The sequence below is a fragment of the Ornithodoros turicata genome, chromosome 7 (assembly GCF_037126465.1).
Source record: "Ornithodoros turicata isolate Travis chromosome 7, ASM3712646v1, whole genome shotgun sequence".
Classification (NCBI taxonomy): domain Eukaryota; kingdom Metazoa; phylum Arthropoda; class Arachnida; order Ixodida; family Argasidae; genus Ornithodoros; species Ornithodoros turicata.
In genome coordinates this window covers 52,146,796-52,163,972 of record NC_088207.1, presented here as the reverse complement: position 1 = coordinate 52,163,972, position 17,177 = coordinate 52,146,796, and the positions used below count along the sequence as shown (strand labels likewise).

Here is a 17,177-nt window from a genome sequence, read left to right as displayed (position 1 = left end):
AGGGCTCCAGTGGGACTGAAAAAAAAAAAAAAAAAAAAATTAGCTGTCGCGGTATTTTTGTTAAAAAGGAGTAACTGTATATCCAAAATTATAGCAAGATAAAAACATGAGCTAAAATAGGCCAGTATATAGGAAACCAATGGCACCACCAGTGGCAACTGGCGTAAAAAAAAATACTGTAAAATAAAGGTTACCTAAGCGTTAGATGCCCCACCTCCCCACAAAAAATAAAAATAGTAATAATCAGGTTCCCTCTCTCTCTCCTGCTATGTGCTTTGCCAGAGAAACTGCCCTCCCCCCTACACACAGACACACACAAACAGAGTGAGGGTCTGGGTCCACTACTGGGTGCTCCTGACCTACAAGCGACCTTGTGGTTTCGGACAACGTTTTTCCAGGCTTCACTCCAAGTTTCAGGATAACTCATCCTGAGGTCACTGCAGGTCATCCGCAGGTCACTGACCTGCTGCGGTCATGCAGGACACGTACAGCAGCCATCCCCTCGAGCAACAAAGAAACATGCAGAATGTGTTTTGCGATCGGCCATGCAAGAGTATCGTTGGAAAAACGACAGATTGATAACATATCTAAGCAAACACTTCTGTGGGATAAACTTTGAAAACATACACGCTGAAAGGTGTTCTTGGACAATGCCTCCGTGTTTGTATTAAGTCGTAGCGCAGCCTTGTGTTGTGCAGAAGGTTTTCATTGGTGCATATCGCACAATGTTCGTCAATATGACGATTCGTTTTGTGACCAATATCTACGAGAGTGGTCGCGGTCACTTGAACGAGGTTCAACCGTATCTTGCTTATCCTGAAGCACGTACAGCAAAACCTCCAAAGTCGGAAACCTTCCCTGCTAAGTCGGACAGAAGCCTGGCCAAATTATCTCAGTTTCAGTCCATCTTTGCACCAAAAAGACCCAAAATGGGCTAGAGCCCTTGACTTTCACCTTTTTTTTTTCTTCTTATACTGGTGTCAGCATTTTGTTGTTTTAGTTTTTGGAGTCCAAAAAGGGGGTACTGCCAGTCTATATTGTAACTACCGTTTTGTGTAAGCACTTGTATTCGGTTTATCTAGAGCCTTTGTACGTGCACTGCGCCAAGGCAATCAAAAGTGGGCTGACGCTTCACAGGCAAGTCCTTCAGCTCGATTCCAAGTGGGTTTAAACTCTCAAGCAAGCTGCACGCTGCTCGAAAAGCTCCAAGGGTAATGCCATTGAGTGCAATCCACACAGAATCGAATCTACCAAAATTAGCACTCATTATCGGTGAAGAGTGGGTAGAGAGGTACCAGGTACCACTAATGACCATTAATTGAAGAAGAGGGACATTTCAGTCACAGCGGAACACAGCTGTGTTTTTTTCCATTTTTTGCTTCCCTTGTATTCTGTAACTCGGACACCTCCCTCAGTAGGACACATTTCGGCTCATGATCGACATTTAGTTTCGCTCATGTAGTTCACGCTGAAACAACATGCGAAAAACGCAGTTGTTTTACGTGCGATAAATCAACGTGATTTCTGCTCGTACATTTCGCATGTGAAATCCTGAAGTAAAACTTGTGCAGAAACCATGTTCTTAATTCTACGTTTGCGTTTATGTTAAATTCCATCATAAGTGTCAACGCTGTCATAACGTGCTCCATTACACTGCTGGTATATGAATGTTGTGGTACTCATGATCGACATTTAGTTTCACTCATACAGTTCACACTAAAACAACGTGTGAAAAACGCAGTTGTTTTACGTGCGATAAATCAACGTGATTTCTGCTCGTACATTTTGCATGTGAAATCCTGAAGTAAAACTTGTGCAGAAACCATGTTGTTCATTCTACGTTTGCGGTTACGTTAAAATGCAGGTGTCCAAGATGGGGAGGTTTCACTGTACGTCCATTACAACACATTCCTGTGGCAATGTTGGGAGATGAGGATTGGCATCTTCATTTCTTCTCGAGTTTCCGTATTAGCGCAGCGACGCAACTGTGGCTATGAACGGCAATGTGAATGGCAATGTGAAGTGAAGTTGCACGTTTTGTCGAAACACAGGAAGCGGCCGCAACCGTTATGGCAAAAAACTAAGTTTATTTACCACTAATATAGCACTACGAAACAAAAACTACAGCTATATTTACACACGGACACTTTTATACTTTTGTTAATGGAGAATGCACATGATTGGGAACAGGAAGGTAGGGAGGGAGGTTACAAAGTCTCGGAAAGCTTTGTCGTCCAACGCGAGAAAGGGTTTTGAGCACTCAAAATGGCAAGCCTGCCCTGGTGGCTGGGACACGTCAGCACCGACGTTGTGCCGACGTTATGCCACCGTCATCCTTTGCCATGAGTTATGTACAACGAGCCTCATTTCATTCGCATGTATGACAAAAAAGTTACACAGTTTGAACCCTTCGACATCCACATGCACACACATGGCACATGATTGCTGCATGAAAATAACAATAAAAAAAAATCACAACACAAGCACCTATGTACAGATAGATACATGCTCCCTCAAACTGCATAGTGTGCATGTGACTTATGCAGGTGTTTCCAAGGGAGAATTGTTTGAAGATGGAAAGTGGTTTGGGCTGCCCATATCATATTTCCACAATCTGTTCATCAAGCGACCACTTGGTGGTGAAACAAAATTATGGCTGGTTGAACGGAAATTGATTAAACATCTCGAGAGGAACGCAAATCCCTGCTAACTCACATAAATCATTGCAGCTTTTGGTGTACTATTGACTGAGATGTGCATTGTCAGTTTACAACTGAGAGTTGAAGCTATAAAATAGGTATCAACATGTAAACAAGCACCACTTTTGTACTGAGAAAAATAACAGCAATTGTTATTCCTAGCTCAATTTTTTTTGTTCCTTGTGTGTAATAATTCACCTGCTTCATAATCAAATTTATTAATTCGAGTTAACGATGTGCACTGGGTGCACCTTGATATGATATTGACGTTATGTCAGTGGGGTCCAATTTAATCAATATCCATATGCCTTACTTTGTCCTCTCAGTTCAATTTTAGATTGTACTTGAGGTTATGTTCAAGTAATGTCCAATTTCATTGAACAACTGGGTTATCTGTTTTGTGGCTTAGGTTAAATGTCATGTTCTTGGAGCATGTATGTCAGTCGACAGATTTAACAAACAAAAAATAAAATGTGGCGATACCGAATGTGGTACCACGATAGTGATCTTTGCAGCCTGTAAATGAAACGTCAACAAAGCAAAAACAACAACAAAGAGGAACTTGCACTAAAAGCGATAAGAAACCTCGGCAACCTCATAGATGCAACAAAGGAGAATATAACTTAACAAGGTTCTAAGAATCTCTGCTGAAATAACTTAGGATAAAAACCAAGAGCACAGTCGAGGAAAATAAATACGTCTCCCACAAAGCTATGGCCCACCACCTGTGAACTGAACCTGTTGTACGCTTCAGCATTCTTTTGCCTCAGGCCGTACATGAAAAGTTCCTGAGAAAGCACTTAAATTAGGTACAGGAATACAACTTGTACGGAACACCCAACAATCCGCGGTTGTCAAGGTCAGCAACAACGAAGGTCCATAAAAATGCTGTGCAGTATGTGCCTGGATAAGTTACCACATTCCTTATAAAGTGTAGAAGAGTTGTAGAGGAGCTGTTGTAAACAGTAGAACCTCTTTGTAGTGAAGGTGGTCGGGTCGCTAAAAAAACTTCACTATATGTATCAGTATCCTCACTACATAAGCAGTTCATGGCTGGGGTTTCAGCAGGTCGGGACCGCAGATTTACGTCACTATAACCATATCTTCACTATATCCAGGTTCACTATATAGAGGTTCTACTAACTGTATCACAGATGTTCTGTACTTACAAAGTGGAAAATCCTAATTACTCTTGTTATGGTAATGGTAGGCATACCTCTTGGAAAGCATGCCTGCACACTTGCGGTGATCAGCAGCTTTGAGAGGGGGCTTTTGATGGCCAATAAAAACTTTGTGCCGAATAAAGTGTCACGTGACAAAAAAAAAGACAAAAGAAAAGCACACTAGTCCTGAATTTGAGTAGTCATTGGCCAAGACAGCGTTATTCTGTAGAGCACGGCATTACATATAAACTGTATTTCTGTCCTGGAGCGTTACCATTTTTGGGAGTCCAACAGCACATCCCATGTCCCTGTTTGGACTTTCAACAAGTCACTTTTTTTTTTTACACATTAGAAATGTGGTACATTATTTAGGTACAACCCACATTACGGTGGCAGACTAAAATGGCAGCATCACTGTAAGATGATGATGGCGATCACAATTAATACACACAGAAAAGTACACACGCGGCACGTGTTGCATCAATTTTGCCGAGATTTTGCACGTCGCTTGTCCTAGGAACTGAATCGATTCGTAGCCAGTACCTTTCCCGCAATTACACCAGCCTTTTTTTTTTTTTTCGTTCTTGAAACATCGTTCCCTTCTTTCCCCGATAGAAGATGGACAACACCTCGAAGCACGATGATGAAGTCTTGCATCTTTGGTATTTTCCGTTCTTGCACCTTATTCCAATACTGATGTTCGTGTACGTGCAAATGCATTTCCCATGAAACAAACATGGAGACACACACTCGCATCGTAAGACTAGTCTTCCGTACTAGTGTCACGGTGCTGCTGTTGTCCATTGCTGTCCATTAGACATACAGTGTCAAGAGATGTACTGGCCCAACGAAGCTCCCACTCACAAGATCTCACTCAGCAGAAGATTTCCTGTGACACAGCACGCTTAACGAAAGGCTCGTTCTTAACAGCCTTACCAAATTATCGAAATCTCGTGGATGCACTGTGTCATGAGACAGATGTTGGTTGCAATCTGGTTGGTAGATTATCACGTTTCTGAGATCAGTACTTTGAAAGAATGGTCTTAAGATTAAATGTTTTGCGAAACGACACATCGTATGAAACGAGCGGATTGTTAGGCACCTAATATTCTTGCAAAAGGATCCTCATGAATTGTTTTGCATTCTTTCCAACAGCCACAAGTCATTGTTAACCATAACCCCTTGGCATAAAGCATGTATCAACGCAACAGCTGGGAGCTGACAGTGTCCAGCTGTGGTATAGCAGCACCGTAGGAATACTTTTACGAAAGACTAGTCTTACGATGAGGATGCTGACCATGGTCTCGTGGCAGGTCCTTGACGAGTTTGTACGCAACACAGCAAAAAGAAGAGACGTCCAAAGAGATTCCTGAAGGGCTGTCACAGCAGAGTATGCATTTGTTTTTGAGCACAGCAGCTTTGTCTTTTCCCACTTTGTCTTTTGACATGGCGTAAGTCTCATGCTCGAAGGTGCCACAAAGCGTGGCATGCACAACACATTGTCAGTCAATACTTAGCACCGAGCACTGTTCTCTTGTGGCATTTCATGTCCGCTTGAGGATCGCTCGTGATCAATCGGCAAGAGTCACGTGCTCGGCAACTTTTGCTAAACGTAGCAAGAGAACGTTGAGGGCAAGCGGGACAAGTATTTTCACGTGGTTCCCATTCTATATTCGCTGGTGTTGCAGTAGTGATGATTGAAATGATTTGGCAGTAGGCAGGAAAATAGAATAAATATCGAAGCTCGAGAGATTTTAGTTGGATCTGTGTCGGTCGTTGCGACGGAAGATGTCTGTTGCTGCTTTTCTGGCGTTTTTGGCCTTTTCCGGCCAGTATTTTGGGGGTTGCAAGATTTTTGGGGGGTGTGGGGGGTAGCTGGAAGTATCCCTGGGTTCAAATAATAGATATAAAAGCAAAGTAGAAAAAGTACACAGAAAGTCTTAACAAATTAAACCTAAGAAACGTACTGAAAAACAACAACAAAAAGAACAACCTGCGCATTGTCTCATACTGGATGCTCTCGAGAATGGTGCAGTATTTGTTGGTTACATGCACAAGTAAATGCAGCGAATTTAAGTGGGCAGATGAAAGGTTTTGTTGGAGAAAAAAAAACAAAAGAACTAACTGAACTGTTGTCGTCTGTTAGCTGAACATCATGATGCCTTGTGAACACGGATATCTTGGGCAGAGGAGGAGTATTCACCACCTCAGTGTTTTAATGATGACATATCCTGCTGGTAATCCGTATCTTAAGGGAAATATTTTGCACTGCATGAAACAACACTGCAACAAGAGAAAAAAAATAATAAAATAAAAAGGAACACACCCTCCAGCATACTGCCAAATCATGACAACTCTTCACAAGCCTTCTACAAATCCCTTTTCACATAATCCGTCCAGGTTCCTCACGACACGACCATCGGAAAAATGGCTATACACCTCATCTATCGAAGAACGTCTCGTTTCATTAATGCTGTCCGCATTTCATTTCACACAAAACAGTTCGCCTGACGATGCTGTAAATCGTAGTAAATAATTTTATTAATCTTCATACATCCCGCTTATGGCTACCTGCTATCATTTTCTGTCCAGAGGGACTTAACTGCAATGAACTCCCGCTTGTTTAGTACTTTCTGGGCTTCTCTGCGCACTAGTACTTAAAAATTGCATGAAAAATGCCTCAGAAACAATAAAAGAGTCACATAAAAAAATTTTATGGCGAAAGAAAAAACAATCTGCGTTGAAAGCTCAGCCAACTCAATAGGAGACTTCTGCGGAAGGTATGGGGGATAAGCCGTTTTTCCGATTGCCGTGGACTAGTAGTACGACATCTCACGTTTTTTCCATAGGTGGTTTTTTCCATGGGTTCTCACTTGTTGTGTACCTGCCACTAAAAGACCAACTGCTTGCCCCCTGCATGCTTAGACTTTCTTGGCAGTGCAAACTGCTTGGTCCTACACAAAATCACCTTTGTGTCTTCCGTGTGCAGCACACGCCACTGCATCTTCACCATGTTGTCGCACGACGGACCGTCATCTTCATCGTTCCAGTCGTAGACGTCGAACGACGACGACGACCCACCACCACCACCACCGCCGCCTCCTCCTCTACTTCCTTTTGCCGAGGCCGATCCGCTGGATTTCTCTCGCGGCGTTACCGGCGGAGGAGGACTCATCAACGACGAACTCTGCTTCCTCGCCGGCGTGAACCGAAGTTTGAGTCCCACACCCCTCCGCGTCCGCTCCACGGTCCATCGGTTCGGATTGTTCTCCGCAAGTCCGTTGCTTCCGGGATCTTCCTCGAGTGATGCTCCTCTACTGTTCCGTCTTCGCGGAACTTTTGAACAGGACGGTTCGGACTGAGTGTGCGTGGTGAGTTCTAACGGTGACGAGGAACTTTCCGCGGAAGGTGGTGGGCCCTGAGCCTGCGGAAGCTCCGCGGACCCGAACTGCCACGGGTCGGGTGGCGGACCTTCCGGATAGTAGGTCGGCGCCTGCCGAGATGGGTAACCCGCAGCCTCTGCGGCTCGCTCCACGTTCTCCTTATTGCTGTCGATGCTCCGCGTGCCTCCGCGGCGCTGTGCTTCGTCTTCTGTCTCATCACATATACTATGAAGAAGGTTTTGAAGTCCAAACGAAAAGTCCGGCTGCGGCATCTCACTGGTGAACATGGAGTCTTGGTGGGGCTGGTCCAGGAAACTGAAGTTTTCTAACGGCAGATGGCTCGTCACTGGTGGAGGAGGTGCCGGGTGACCGTCCAGTTTCGGTAACCAACACTGAGGCTGGTGGGACGCCTCTTCCTTATCGGGGAGATAAGGTTGATGCGCAATCCCGGGATGATGATGCGGATGCGTGTAGTCCCGCGCAAAGCCATCAGTCATGTGGCTCGTTCGAGAAAAGTCCAACGGGACAGCGGTGGCAGATTCGGGGAGACCCGGGTGTGGGATCATGCCGGGGTGCACAGGCGGGATTTCCTCTTCCATCGGTTCTTGCTTCACCATGACTGGTGCCTCGAAGCCGGGTCTTCCGCGATACGTTGCCGCGCTCAGCATGGACAGGTGATGCTCGTGATGCCGAGCACCGAGATATGCGGAGGGATGCATGCCGTCGCCGTTCACTGTTTTCTCGCCATTGTCGGCATTGCCCATAAAATCTTCTATCGCTGGGAAACAGTCGATGAGTTCTTTCACGCATTCGAAGCTGTCCTCTCCAAACTCTCTGTGTTGAGTTGTGATGTGTTGCTGAAGATTATAGAAATAACCATTGCACACCTCACAGTACTGTTGCTTGGGAGGGCCCCTTGGGGTGCTGTCTTTGATTTCCTTCGATACAGTCACCGAAGCATCGGACGAATTCTTCTGTTCTTCCTGCCGACTTTCTTGTGTTTTCTTTAACTGCACGTATCGGTCCTGAATAACCGGATCGTCAAACGGGCTTGCGGGATACAACGGGTTCACGTAAACAGAAGGATCAGACTTGAATACCTTGTACACGGGCTTGAACTCCTGCTGTTCGTCCTCAAGTTTGACCAGCGGTCTGGGCAAACGGCAGCTCTTACGTTTCCGAGAACTCTCAGCAGGCGGTGGTATGTTGAGATGAACTTCGATCCATCGAAGAAACTGACTTACATTCCAAAGTTTAATGCGCCAGTCTTTGACTTTGTCGAGGACGCCCGAAGAGGTGCTCTCGTTGTCGTGTTCCTGCCGTTGGACCTTGCTAAGAATCAGCTGGCCACGGGAAAGCGGTAGCGAGTCGCGGGCACAGGCAACTTTCGTAGGGTCCTGATCTGTGACTACAAAGCTTATGGAATCGTCGAGGAACTTGGCGACTTTCCCGCCGAGCACGTCAATGTTCTGCAGTATCTCCGCCTCGTCGACTTTGACACGATTAATCCAAATGAAGAGCGTGCAACCGAGCAGAGGTCTTTCTTGATCCCGATTAGCGGTCAGATTTCGCCAGGACGTCCACTGTGTGCCATCCCATACCCAGCCATAGTCCCCGACTTTAAACGTCATTTTCCCATACGGGAACGGGTAGAATTATCCATCCGGATGCTCCGGAAAGCCTTCGTCGACTCGTGAGAGACACAAAAGAGTTCACCGTAGCACATACACAGCGACACTGTTCAAATCAGAATTTGCCGTCTGACAAACATCTGTTGGAAGGCATCACTTCACTTGGAAGTTAAAGATCGAGGGCTCGTAGCAATGAAGTGAAGCTTCGATGGGCCAAGCTCGTTGCAGCTAATTCCAGCGCTGTTGACGGCTTGAGTTGACTGTTCCAGTCTTTTTCAAAGTATTCGGAGAACCTTGAGCTGGAAATTTACTCCAAAGCCGTAAATAAATCATTTTTTCGCTCCAGTCCTACTGCCATAGGTCTCAAAAACAGTAGAGGAGGAGGAGGGGTTCAAATATCTAACTACTGATTATGGGAAATTCACGAGTCTACGCTATGCTCGGGCTCATTTAGCTCGTTATACCCTCTTATAATTCGCGAACATTTTATAGCAAAGAGAATATTCCTGCATCGCAAATTGCGTACAATCCCTAAGAGGATACGAAACTAAAACAGAAAGTAAGTGGGCAAAGATTTAAAATGGGGAGTACCGTTTGAGCTTTTTCTGACTGCCTTAAAATATAATATACCAACTCTTATTTTATTTCCAGCATTTTTATTCACTGATTAGTGTTCAAATTCGGCTACATTTCATTGGCTTTATTTGCCGCATTTAACGACGGCTTCCGGTTTAGGAATCGACCGACGTCGGTGGTTGCTGGTTGCTGTAGCAGTTGGTGTGCTTGTTGGTTTACTTCCACTACGGAATAATTTTATTCACAATTAGGGCAAAAGAAGCATACTTTCCCAGTTTTCGAGATGGCGGACAATGAACAGAAAGCTATGCAATTGGTTGCGGACGCTGAAAAGAAGCTGAAATCTGCTCAGGGGTTCTTCGGATCGCTCTTTGGGTAAGATCAGTTTTAAGGGTTAGCGCCTTCCTTCAGTTTTCCTGCACAAGCTTGTGTGTCACGCTTAAAACTAGACATTTGCGCGTAGCTGGACGCTTTCCTCGTCGTTTAAACACATGATGCAATTGAACAACTTGCGAGTAGGACGTGACAGCAGATCTCAGTATGTTGTTAACGCCGCCTCGTTATGATTATACGTGGATTCTAAAATGTTCGAGCTGTTCAGGCAGTAAGGGAGGGAATCTATGAATACCTGCTTGTGAGAGGATGATCGATTCTTTGTAGAACTGCATTGCTGTGCAGAGAGCCATCCGAATAGTGTTTAATGTCTTGCATTTATTTGCATGTCTTCGTGTCAGGAGCTCGTCCAGGGTTGAAGAGGCATGTGAAATGTATGCACGAGCTGCAAACATGTTCAAAATGGCAAAGAAATGGAGTGGTATGTTCACTTTTTGTTTCTCTATGGCGTTTGACAAATCGTTTCTGACTTTTTGTGTGTGCTTGCCGTTGTGAATACCCGTAACCCTGACCTGTCAGCTTCGAGCTACTTCGAGCTACACATTTGAAATGATGGCTGTCAGATTGATCAGAAATGTATTGTTCACTGCGCTCTCATTTAGCAGCTTGCAATCGAAAACAGCATTTGGAAGAAGTATCATTTGCTACACAATGACAGACTGGAACACACAATGCATTTCTTCGACAAATCGCCAGTCCCACAACTTCTGGTCTAGGCAGACGTCTCCTTTCGAGGAGACTTGAGATCTAAGAATTTTTCAGGCACAGCAGCAACATTCTTGACACCACAAAAAAAAAACAAAAATAGTGTGATACTTTGGGGCATAGAATATTCTCTCAAGTTCGTTCATCGCAGGAGCATATTAGGAAGAACCACATGTCATAACATCAAACCTGCTTTGCATAGTTGACTGTTGCACTAAAATAATATTTACATCAGACATGTGTTCAGATTGCTACTAAATAGTGGATGTGACAAGTGATACAACACGATAGTGATTGGAATTCAGGACAAACTCGGTTTAACCCGAATTTGTCCGAAACTGGTTTGGGGAGGGGTAGTCGGAGGGGGAATTGGGTTTAACCCGAAAGAGTCAGATCCTACATATATACAATAGTTGAACCGTATAACTGTGCCATGTAGTAATGTCACTGAACAAAGTGGTGTGACAGCAAAATAACATAGTAGCTAGGCTAATGAAACGGATAAAGACATCGCTGAGGCATTACGGCTTAAGCGCAGCATTTTATGAAAATCCCTACTATTGGCCTCTTCATCATCTGCCATTTTTTTATTGGTGGCAATATAAGTTCTCTGAATGTTGCACCACAGCTGCTGGAAGCGCCTTCTGTGAAGCAGCTAATTTGCACGTGAAGAATGGGAGCCGTCACGATGCTGCTACGTGCTTTGTGGACGCTGGCAACTGCTATAAAAAGTCTGATCCACAAGGTAACATTCAAACTTTATCACCTACTTTTATTTGTATTTATTCAGACGTCTTAGCGAAAAAAAAATGATGCCCTTCAGTTTGTTGTACAGAGACCATCTGTGTTTTCTCGCATTTGCAGAAGCTGTCAACTGCCTGCTGAAGGCTATAGAGATCTACACTGACATGGTTTGTGTGCAGTTATAGTTCTTTCTCTCTTTCTTTCTTTCTCTTCTCTTCTTTATTGGGAACTTTCTAAAATTTTGTATTGATGTTTTCATTTGAAGTGTAAAGAGAGTGTAATTTTAAAATAATCGGAACTAATTTGGGGATGAGTAGGAATGAACAGCAGACACATGTGTGCACATCTTTGAAAAAGGAAGACGAAAAGTTAGCCTGAGCATGTACATAGATGGCATGCTTATGATGGCCCCAAATCAAGGAATTTTAAAGGCAGCTATAGGGAAAGGAAGTCACACTCAATGATTTAGGATGACCATCATACATAGTGGGAATCAAAGTTAGCCATGACAAGCAATGAAACACACTGAATATCAGTCAAAGCAAGTACCTCGATGAAATCTTGAAACGTTTCGATGTGGAAGAATGCAAGCAAAGACGCTGATGGAAACGGGACAAGTAAATAACATCAACAGAATGACTACTACTGGCCTACTATACCTTGAATGTACTGCATATTACTGATAATCTATTGTAGTTCATGCCACACCGATACCAACGCTCCTTTTGTGTTTTAGGGCCGGTTCACCATAGCTGCAAAGCACCACATGACAATTGCCGAGATATATGAAAGCGAAGCAATCGATATTGAGAAGGTTTGTAAGTTGAGCGTCACCACCATTGCCTACCTGCCAACTTTCCCAGATTATCCGGGAGACTCCCGAATTTCGTTCGGTCCCCCGATTGTACAGAGGCGATCTCCAATCTCCCAGAAAATTGGGGCCTTGGGCTTTTCTTCTCTAATTTTCCTTTATGAGCTGCGCAAACGTATTCCCGAAGAATTAGACAGCCCGTAACGCGTGTTTCGCGGCATGGCAACCCATGGCTGGAGGTGGCAGCGGGTGGCGGGTTTCTTTGTGTCCATGTTTCTCGAGAAGACAGGCTATCGTCAGTCCAGTGTCGTACGGTAGTTTTGTCACACACTGGCCTTCTCAAAAACAAAAAAACAAACAAACAAAAAACTTCAAAATATTGTTATGCAACATACAATAATGTCGCACTCATATGTTCTCAACCTGCAGCATGCCCTCCACCCGATAGTGCTACTTATGACATAGAGGAACTGCAATACAGTGGCAATGCTATTTCGAATGCACAAAATGAAAACGTCCCCCCTCTCTCCGGTCGCGCTGGGGGCAATCTCCCGAATTTCGAGTTCGTCAGGTTGGCAGGTATGCCATTGTGGGTTGAACGGAGACTGGAACTTGCTTGTGTCATTCTTGACTATCACCCTGCAGGCAATATCTCACTTTGAGCAAGCTGCCGATTATTTCAAGGGAGAGGAATCAACAAGGTTAGATATTGTTAACGTATCTTTTGTATTGCTTTTCTTCTTTTTTTGTGTGTGTAGGGGGGGGGGAAGCATATGCTCATGTTTTCTTTGTTTATGCTCAACTTTTTCTCTTTGAAATTCCAGCTCAGCCAACAAATGTCTACTGAATGTCGCCCGTTATGCAGCACAGTTGGAACAGTATGAAAAGGCCATCGAGATTTATGAACAGGTATATGTTTCTTCTCAGAGTGTGTAACCTTTCAAGGAGCAAAGGTCAAGCACAGAATGTAAGAGATGAGGATGATGATGATCAAACAGCATGGTACAGAAAATTTGAATCTACCGTGAATGTTCAGTGCTATGTCCTCTTCCTTTTCGTGTATCGTCCTCGTCTTTCCCCGCTCTCAAGGTTTTATCTTTTTAACTGTGGATCCTTCCGTTGTGTGCTGGTGGAGGTGTGGGTTAGACAAAAAACCCAGAGATGCTTATTCGGGAGTGTGGCGACAGCGTGACTGTTTGATGCTGCCCCTGTGCACCAGGCAGTCTCCTAAACATAGCCGATTTCACTTGCACCGTGTTAATTTATGCGAATATATCGCAATGTCACGTATTCCTCTCTAGGTTGCAGCCACCTCCTTGGAAAATGCTCTGCTGAAGTACAGCTCCAAGGAGTACTTCTTTCGAGCTGCACTTTGTCATATGTGTGTAGACCTTCTCAATGCACAGGTAACAAGAACAACACTGGCCTTTTAAAAAAAAAAAAAAAAAACTTCAAAATATTGTTATGCAACACATAATGATGTCGCACTCATACGTTCTCAACCTGCAGCATGCCCTCAACAAGTATGAAGAAATGTGCCCCTCGTTTTGTGACTCTCGTGAATACAAGCTTATCAAGGTAAGTTGCTGAGTTCTACACTGTCGTTGTTGGCATAAGTGGTTAATTTCACGGGACATTAATTTTCGCGCTGCGTCGATGATGTACCTCGGAGTTCATAGGGGTGTCACTTATTTCACGGGACTTTAATTCTGCGAAAATTAAGTGCTCGCCAAAATTACTACCCGTAACAGTATCTGGCCGATGCGGATGCGTTCATTATTGGTAGAGAACTTCGTTAATGTTAAGTCCCCCTATCTTGAAGTAATTCTTTCTCCTCGTGCTAGGCTCGCTGTATGTGCTTTGTATCACTTTCCTTACGCATTCCTCGGACCTTGTGCTTCTTGAAGTAGGGACTAACTTGGTGCATTAAGTACGTGCTGCGGATAGCAGCGTAGCCAGAAAAATATTTCGGTGTTTTATGGGGACTTTACATGAAAGAGGAGGATTCCCCTCATTTCCCTCACCCAAATACACACTCTAGAAGTACAGTTATCAAAAGTCGATGCTCACAAGTTTCCATTTTTGCAACGCACAGTGGGGAATTAGAACAGGTTGCCTGAGGAAGCTATCCTCATTCAAGATTATAATTAGAGCCTCAAGTTGTTTTACCCGAATTTGCATCCCGAATTGAAGGTTGCCTCTCTAGGGTGAAACCCGATTTCTACCAGGCAAATTGCCCTCTCTGGGATGTCTGTAGGAATGCACAAACTTACTTGTTTGGCAGAAAAATGCAGTTACATCACCACTTGTACCAAACCGCTACAGTTAGTTTGAATAACTGAGCCCGATTTCTCCCCGATTTTAGCGTAATGGAAGTTTTTGCACCCGAATTTGCATGAATTTACTGCACATGTTTATTTACCCGATTTTTACCCCCCGAATTTAGAAAAAAATATTTCCCGAAAACTTCAGGCTCTAATTATAATGCTTTTTGTTCATGGATTAGTAAGAATGTCCACACCTGCTAGGACCCATAACTGGGTCTGCAGTATGAATGAATGAATAAATAAATAAAATAAATAAAAGGTTATCTAATGTGACGGATGTATTGGGTCTGTGGGGAACGATGCAACCGACGTTTTGATATCTGTGAAGGATACCAGTACATAGCTCCAATATACAAATTTAGGCCCTGATTGGAAAGCTGGAAGATCAGGATGTCGATGGATTTACTGACACAGTGAAGGAGTACGACGCAGTTTCCCGCCTGGACCAGTGGTACACCAACATCCTGCTCCGCATCAAGAAGACCCTGCAGGAGACGCCTGACCTGCGCTAAAAAGGGTTGCCGAGCTGCAGTTTCTGCCGTCTTCACAAAGGAGGAGACATTTCGATGTATGATGTGTAATATAGTTTGTTTTATTCTATCCTCGTACGTTTTTTTTTTTTTTATGTGTTTTATGCGTGCAGGAATCTTTCTTCGAATATGAATTGTCACAATTTGCTGCATAGGGTCAGGAAATCTTTGTGACAGTTTTCTGCGTTGAGGTGGATTTTTTTTTTTAGATGTGAGTGCAGTAATTTTGAATTTTTTTTTAACTAGTTGATTGCAGTGAGTTGTGAAATTGGTAGAACATTGGGAGCCAACAGCAGGCTGAGATAAAGCTCATTTTTTTATTTATGGTTCGAGTTGATGACTTGATTCTTGATGACGAGCCTCCTCCATTGATCCTTGCACTGCAGCTGTGATTCCTGAATACCATGGTTAAATACCAGTGTACATAACGTTAATTGTTGTTTGTCATATTTCTTCTCAGCCTGTTCCCCGTCATGTTGTTATCATTATACTGTCATCATTATCATTCGTTCCTTTAATCCTTGAATGTTGACAGATCAGGGAAACTTAATTTTTGCTTTTTGAGCGTGCGCTATGTTTGCTTTCGGATGGAAAGCTCACTTAACAAAGGCTATTGCTATTTTAAGTTAGCCTTCATGTAGTTAAAGAAGATACATTTCAGTGAAAGTATCCTGAGCTACATGTGAATGCGTGCAGTGACCCTAATGCTTGCAACAATACTCGATCCATACTAACAACTATTTCGAACTATATCGAATTCCTGACGACAGAATATGCCGTAACGGGATTTAACCCGAATTTTCAAATGAAAAATATCACCCGATATTTTTCACCCCCCGAATTTGGCCAAAAATAAAACCCGAAAAAGTCAGGCCCTAATAATAAGTGGCTGCCACCCATTAAGGTTATTGTCCTCGCATTAATGATTTTGATGTGTACCTCTAGTTTACGGTAACATGTTGCATCAGCTTTGTCGTACTTTTCACGTACGCGCGCTTTCCCAAGGCAGGTTACATCCTTACTGTGGTTGCTAGAGATTATATTTCGATAACAATAATATACGTGTGTGCTTTACATAACATAGGGAAGACACCCAATCGATCCGTCTTGTTCAGCACCCACCAGCTTCACCATCCTTGCAAAGCATTGACCCGGTGTCGCTAACATGCACACGTTATTTGTGTAGCGAATAAGCAAACTGTGTTGGAATACCTCATCACCTTTTGACACGCCCCCTTCCAAAATGTGCGTCACTACTTTTGTCTGCTACAGATGCATCTTTTATGACAGGATTCGACTGCATTAACTGAAGCCTGGCTTTTACCTGTCCTGTACGAGCACCTGTAAATTATGTGGCTGCAGTCTCCTCTCTCCCCCAATTTACGTGAGGAGATTTTGTGTGGGGCATTGCAGTTGGGTCAGATGCAGGGGCGAAGAAAGTAGAGGTCAGGTTTATGTGGGTAAATAAGTATGCTTCCCCACAAACTCAATTATGTACATTCCCTAAAGCTTTGTAGCACATAATAGGATGAGTATTTGAATAAAAGAGCGACGCAGTTCTTCTGCACATGTATAACCTCTACGTCTCGCTGTATGTTAGCAGCTCCAGTTGACATTTTGCCACTCTTGTTTGGACTACTAACATTTCAGCTTTCATGTACATATGTATAAAGTGCTGTTGCTGTATAGTAATCAGAGGAATGTGTTTTAGCACGTAATATAAAAATAAAATTCAGTTTGAAGTACATTATATGTGAGAATCATGTAAAAGGGACACACACATAGTAGCTAGCTCAATATTTCTTTTCAATTTCTAAATGTCCTACTACAGTTGAACCTCTATATAACGAATTTGTAAATGCTGACTCTTTGTTTCGTTAAATCGAGATATTCGTTAAATGGAACACGCCAAGTTAAACAAAGATGGCCGCCGCACTACCAGCGCCGCGCGTTCCGCAAAACGTCATTTGTCGTGAAACAGGTACTAAGGTAAGAAGGGCACAAAATATCAAGCTTTATTCATTACATAATGCTAGGTAACACGTAATTTGTGCACAATGTCGCTCTGAGCGTTCATTACCTTCGTAACTCCGGATGAACCTCGACTGCTTTTTCCTACGCGCTCGCGTATCGAAGTTTCTTTGGTTCACTTTCACTCATGACGTCCGGAAAGAACAATAGTACGCCGCCGAAAAGAACGAGAAATGGGTACATG

The 17,177-nt window shown here is 43.7% G+C and overlaps 2 protein-coding genes across 2 annotated transcripts; one reads left to right on the top strand and one right to left on the bottom strand.

Moving 5' to 3' along the window:
• Positions 1-2,067: 2,067 nt before the first annotated feature.
• LOC135401513 (uncharacterized) lies at positions 2,068-9,400 on the bottom strand. The gene has a single exon (XM_064633961.1). It carries the CDS (start codon positions 8,874-8,876, stop codon positions 6,753-6,755), a length of 2,124 nt encoding a protein of 707 aa, XP_064490031.1. The 5' UTR covers positions 8,877-9,400; the 3' UTR covers positions 2,068-6,752.
• Positions 9,401-9,600: 200 nt separating this feature from the next.
• On the top strand, positions 9,601-16,709 carry LOC135401511 (alpha-soluble NSF attachment protein-like). The gene is made up of 10 exons (XM_064633960.1): positions 9,601-9,827; positions 10,187-10,266; positions 11,179-11,295; positions 11,415-11,461; positions 12,031-12,108; positions 12,751-12,806; positions 12,930-13,014; positions 13,407-13,511; positions 13,615-13,683; positions 14,795-16,709. The coding sequence occupies exons 1-10, from the start codon at positions 9,736-9,738 to the stop codon at positions 14,942-14,944; spliced, it is 879 nt and encodes a 292-aa protein (XP_064490030.1). The 5' UTR covers positions 9,601-9,735; the 3' UTR covers positions 14,945-16,709.
• Positions 16,710-17,177: the final 468 nt, after the last annotated feature.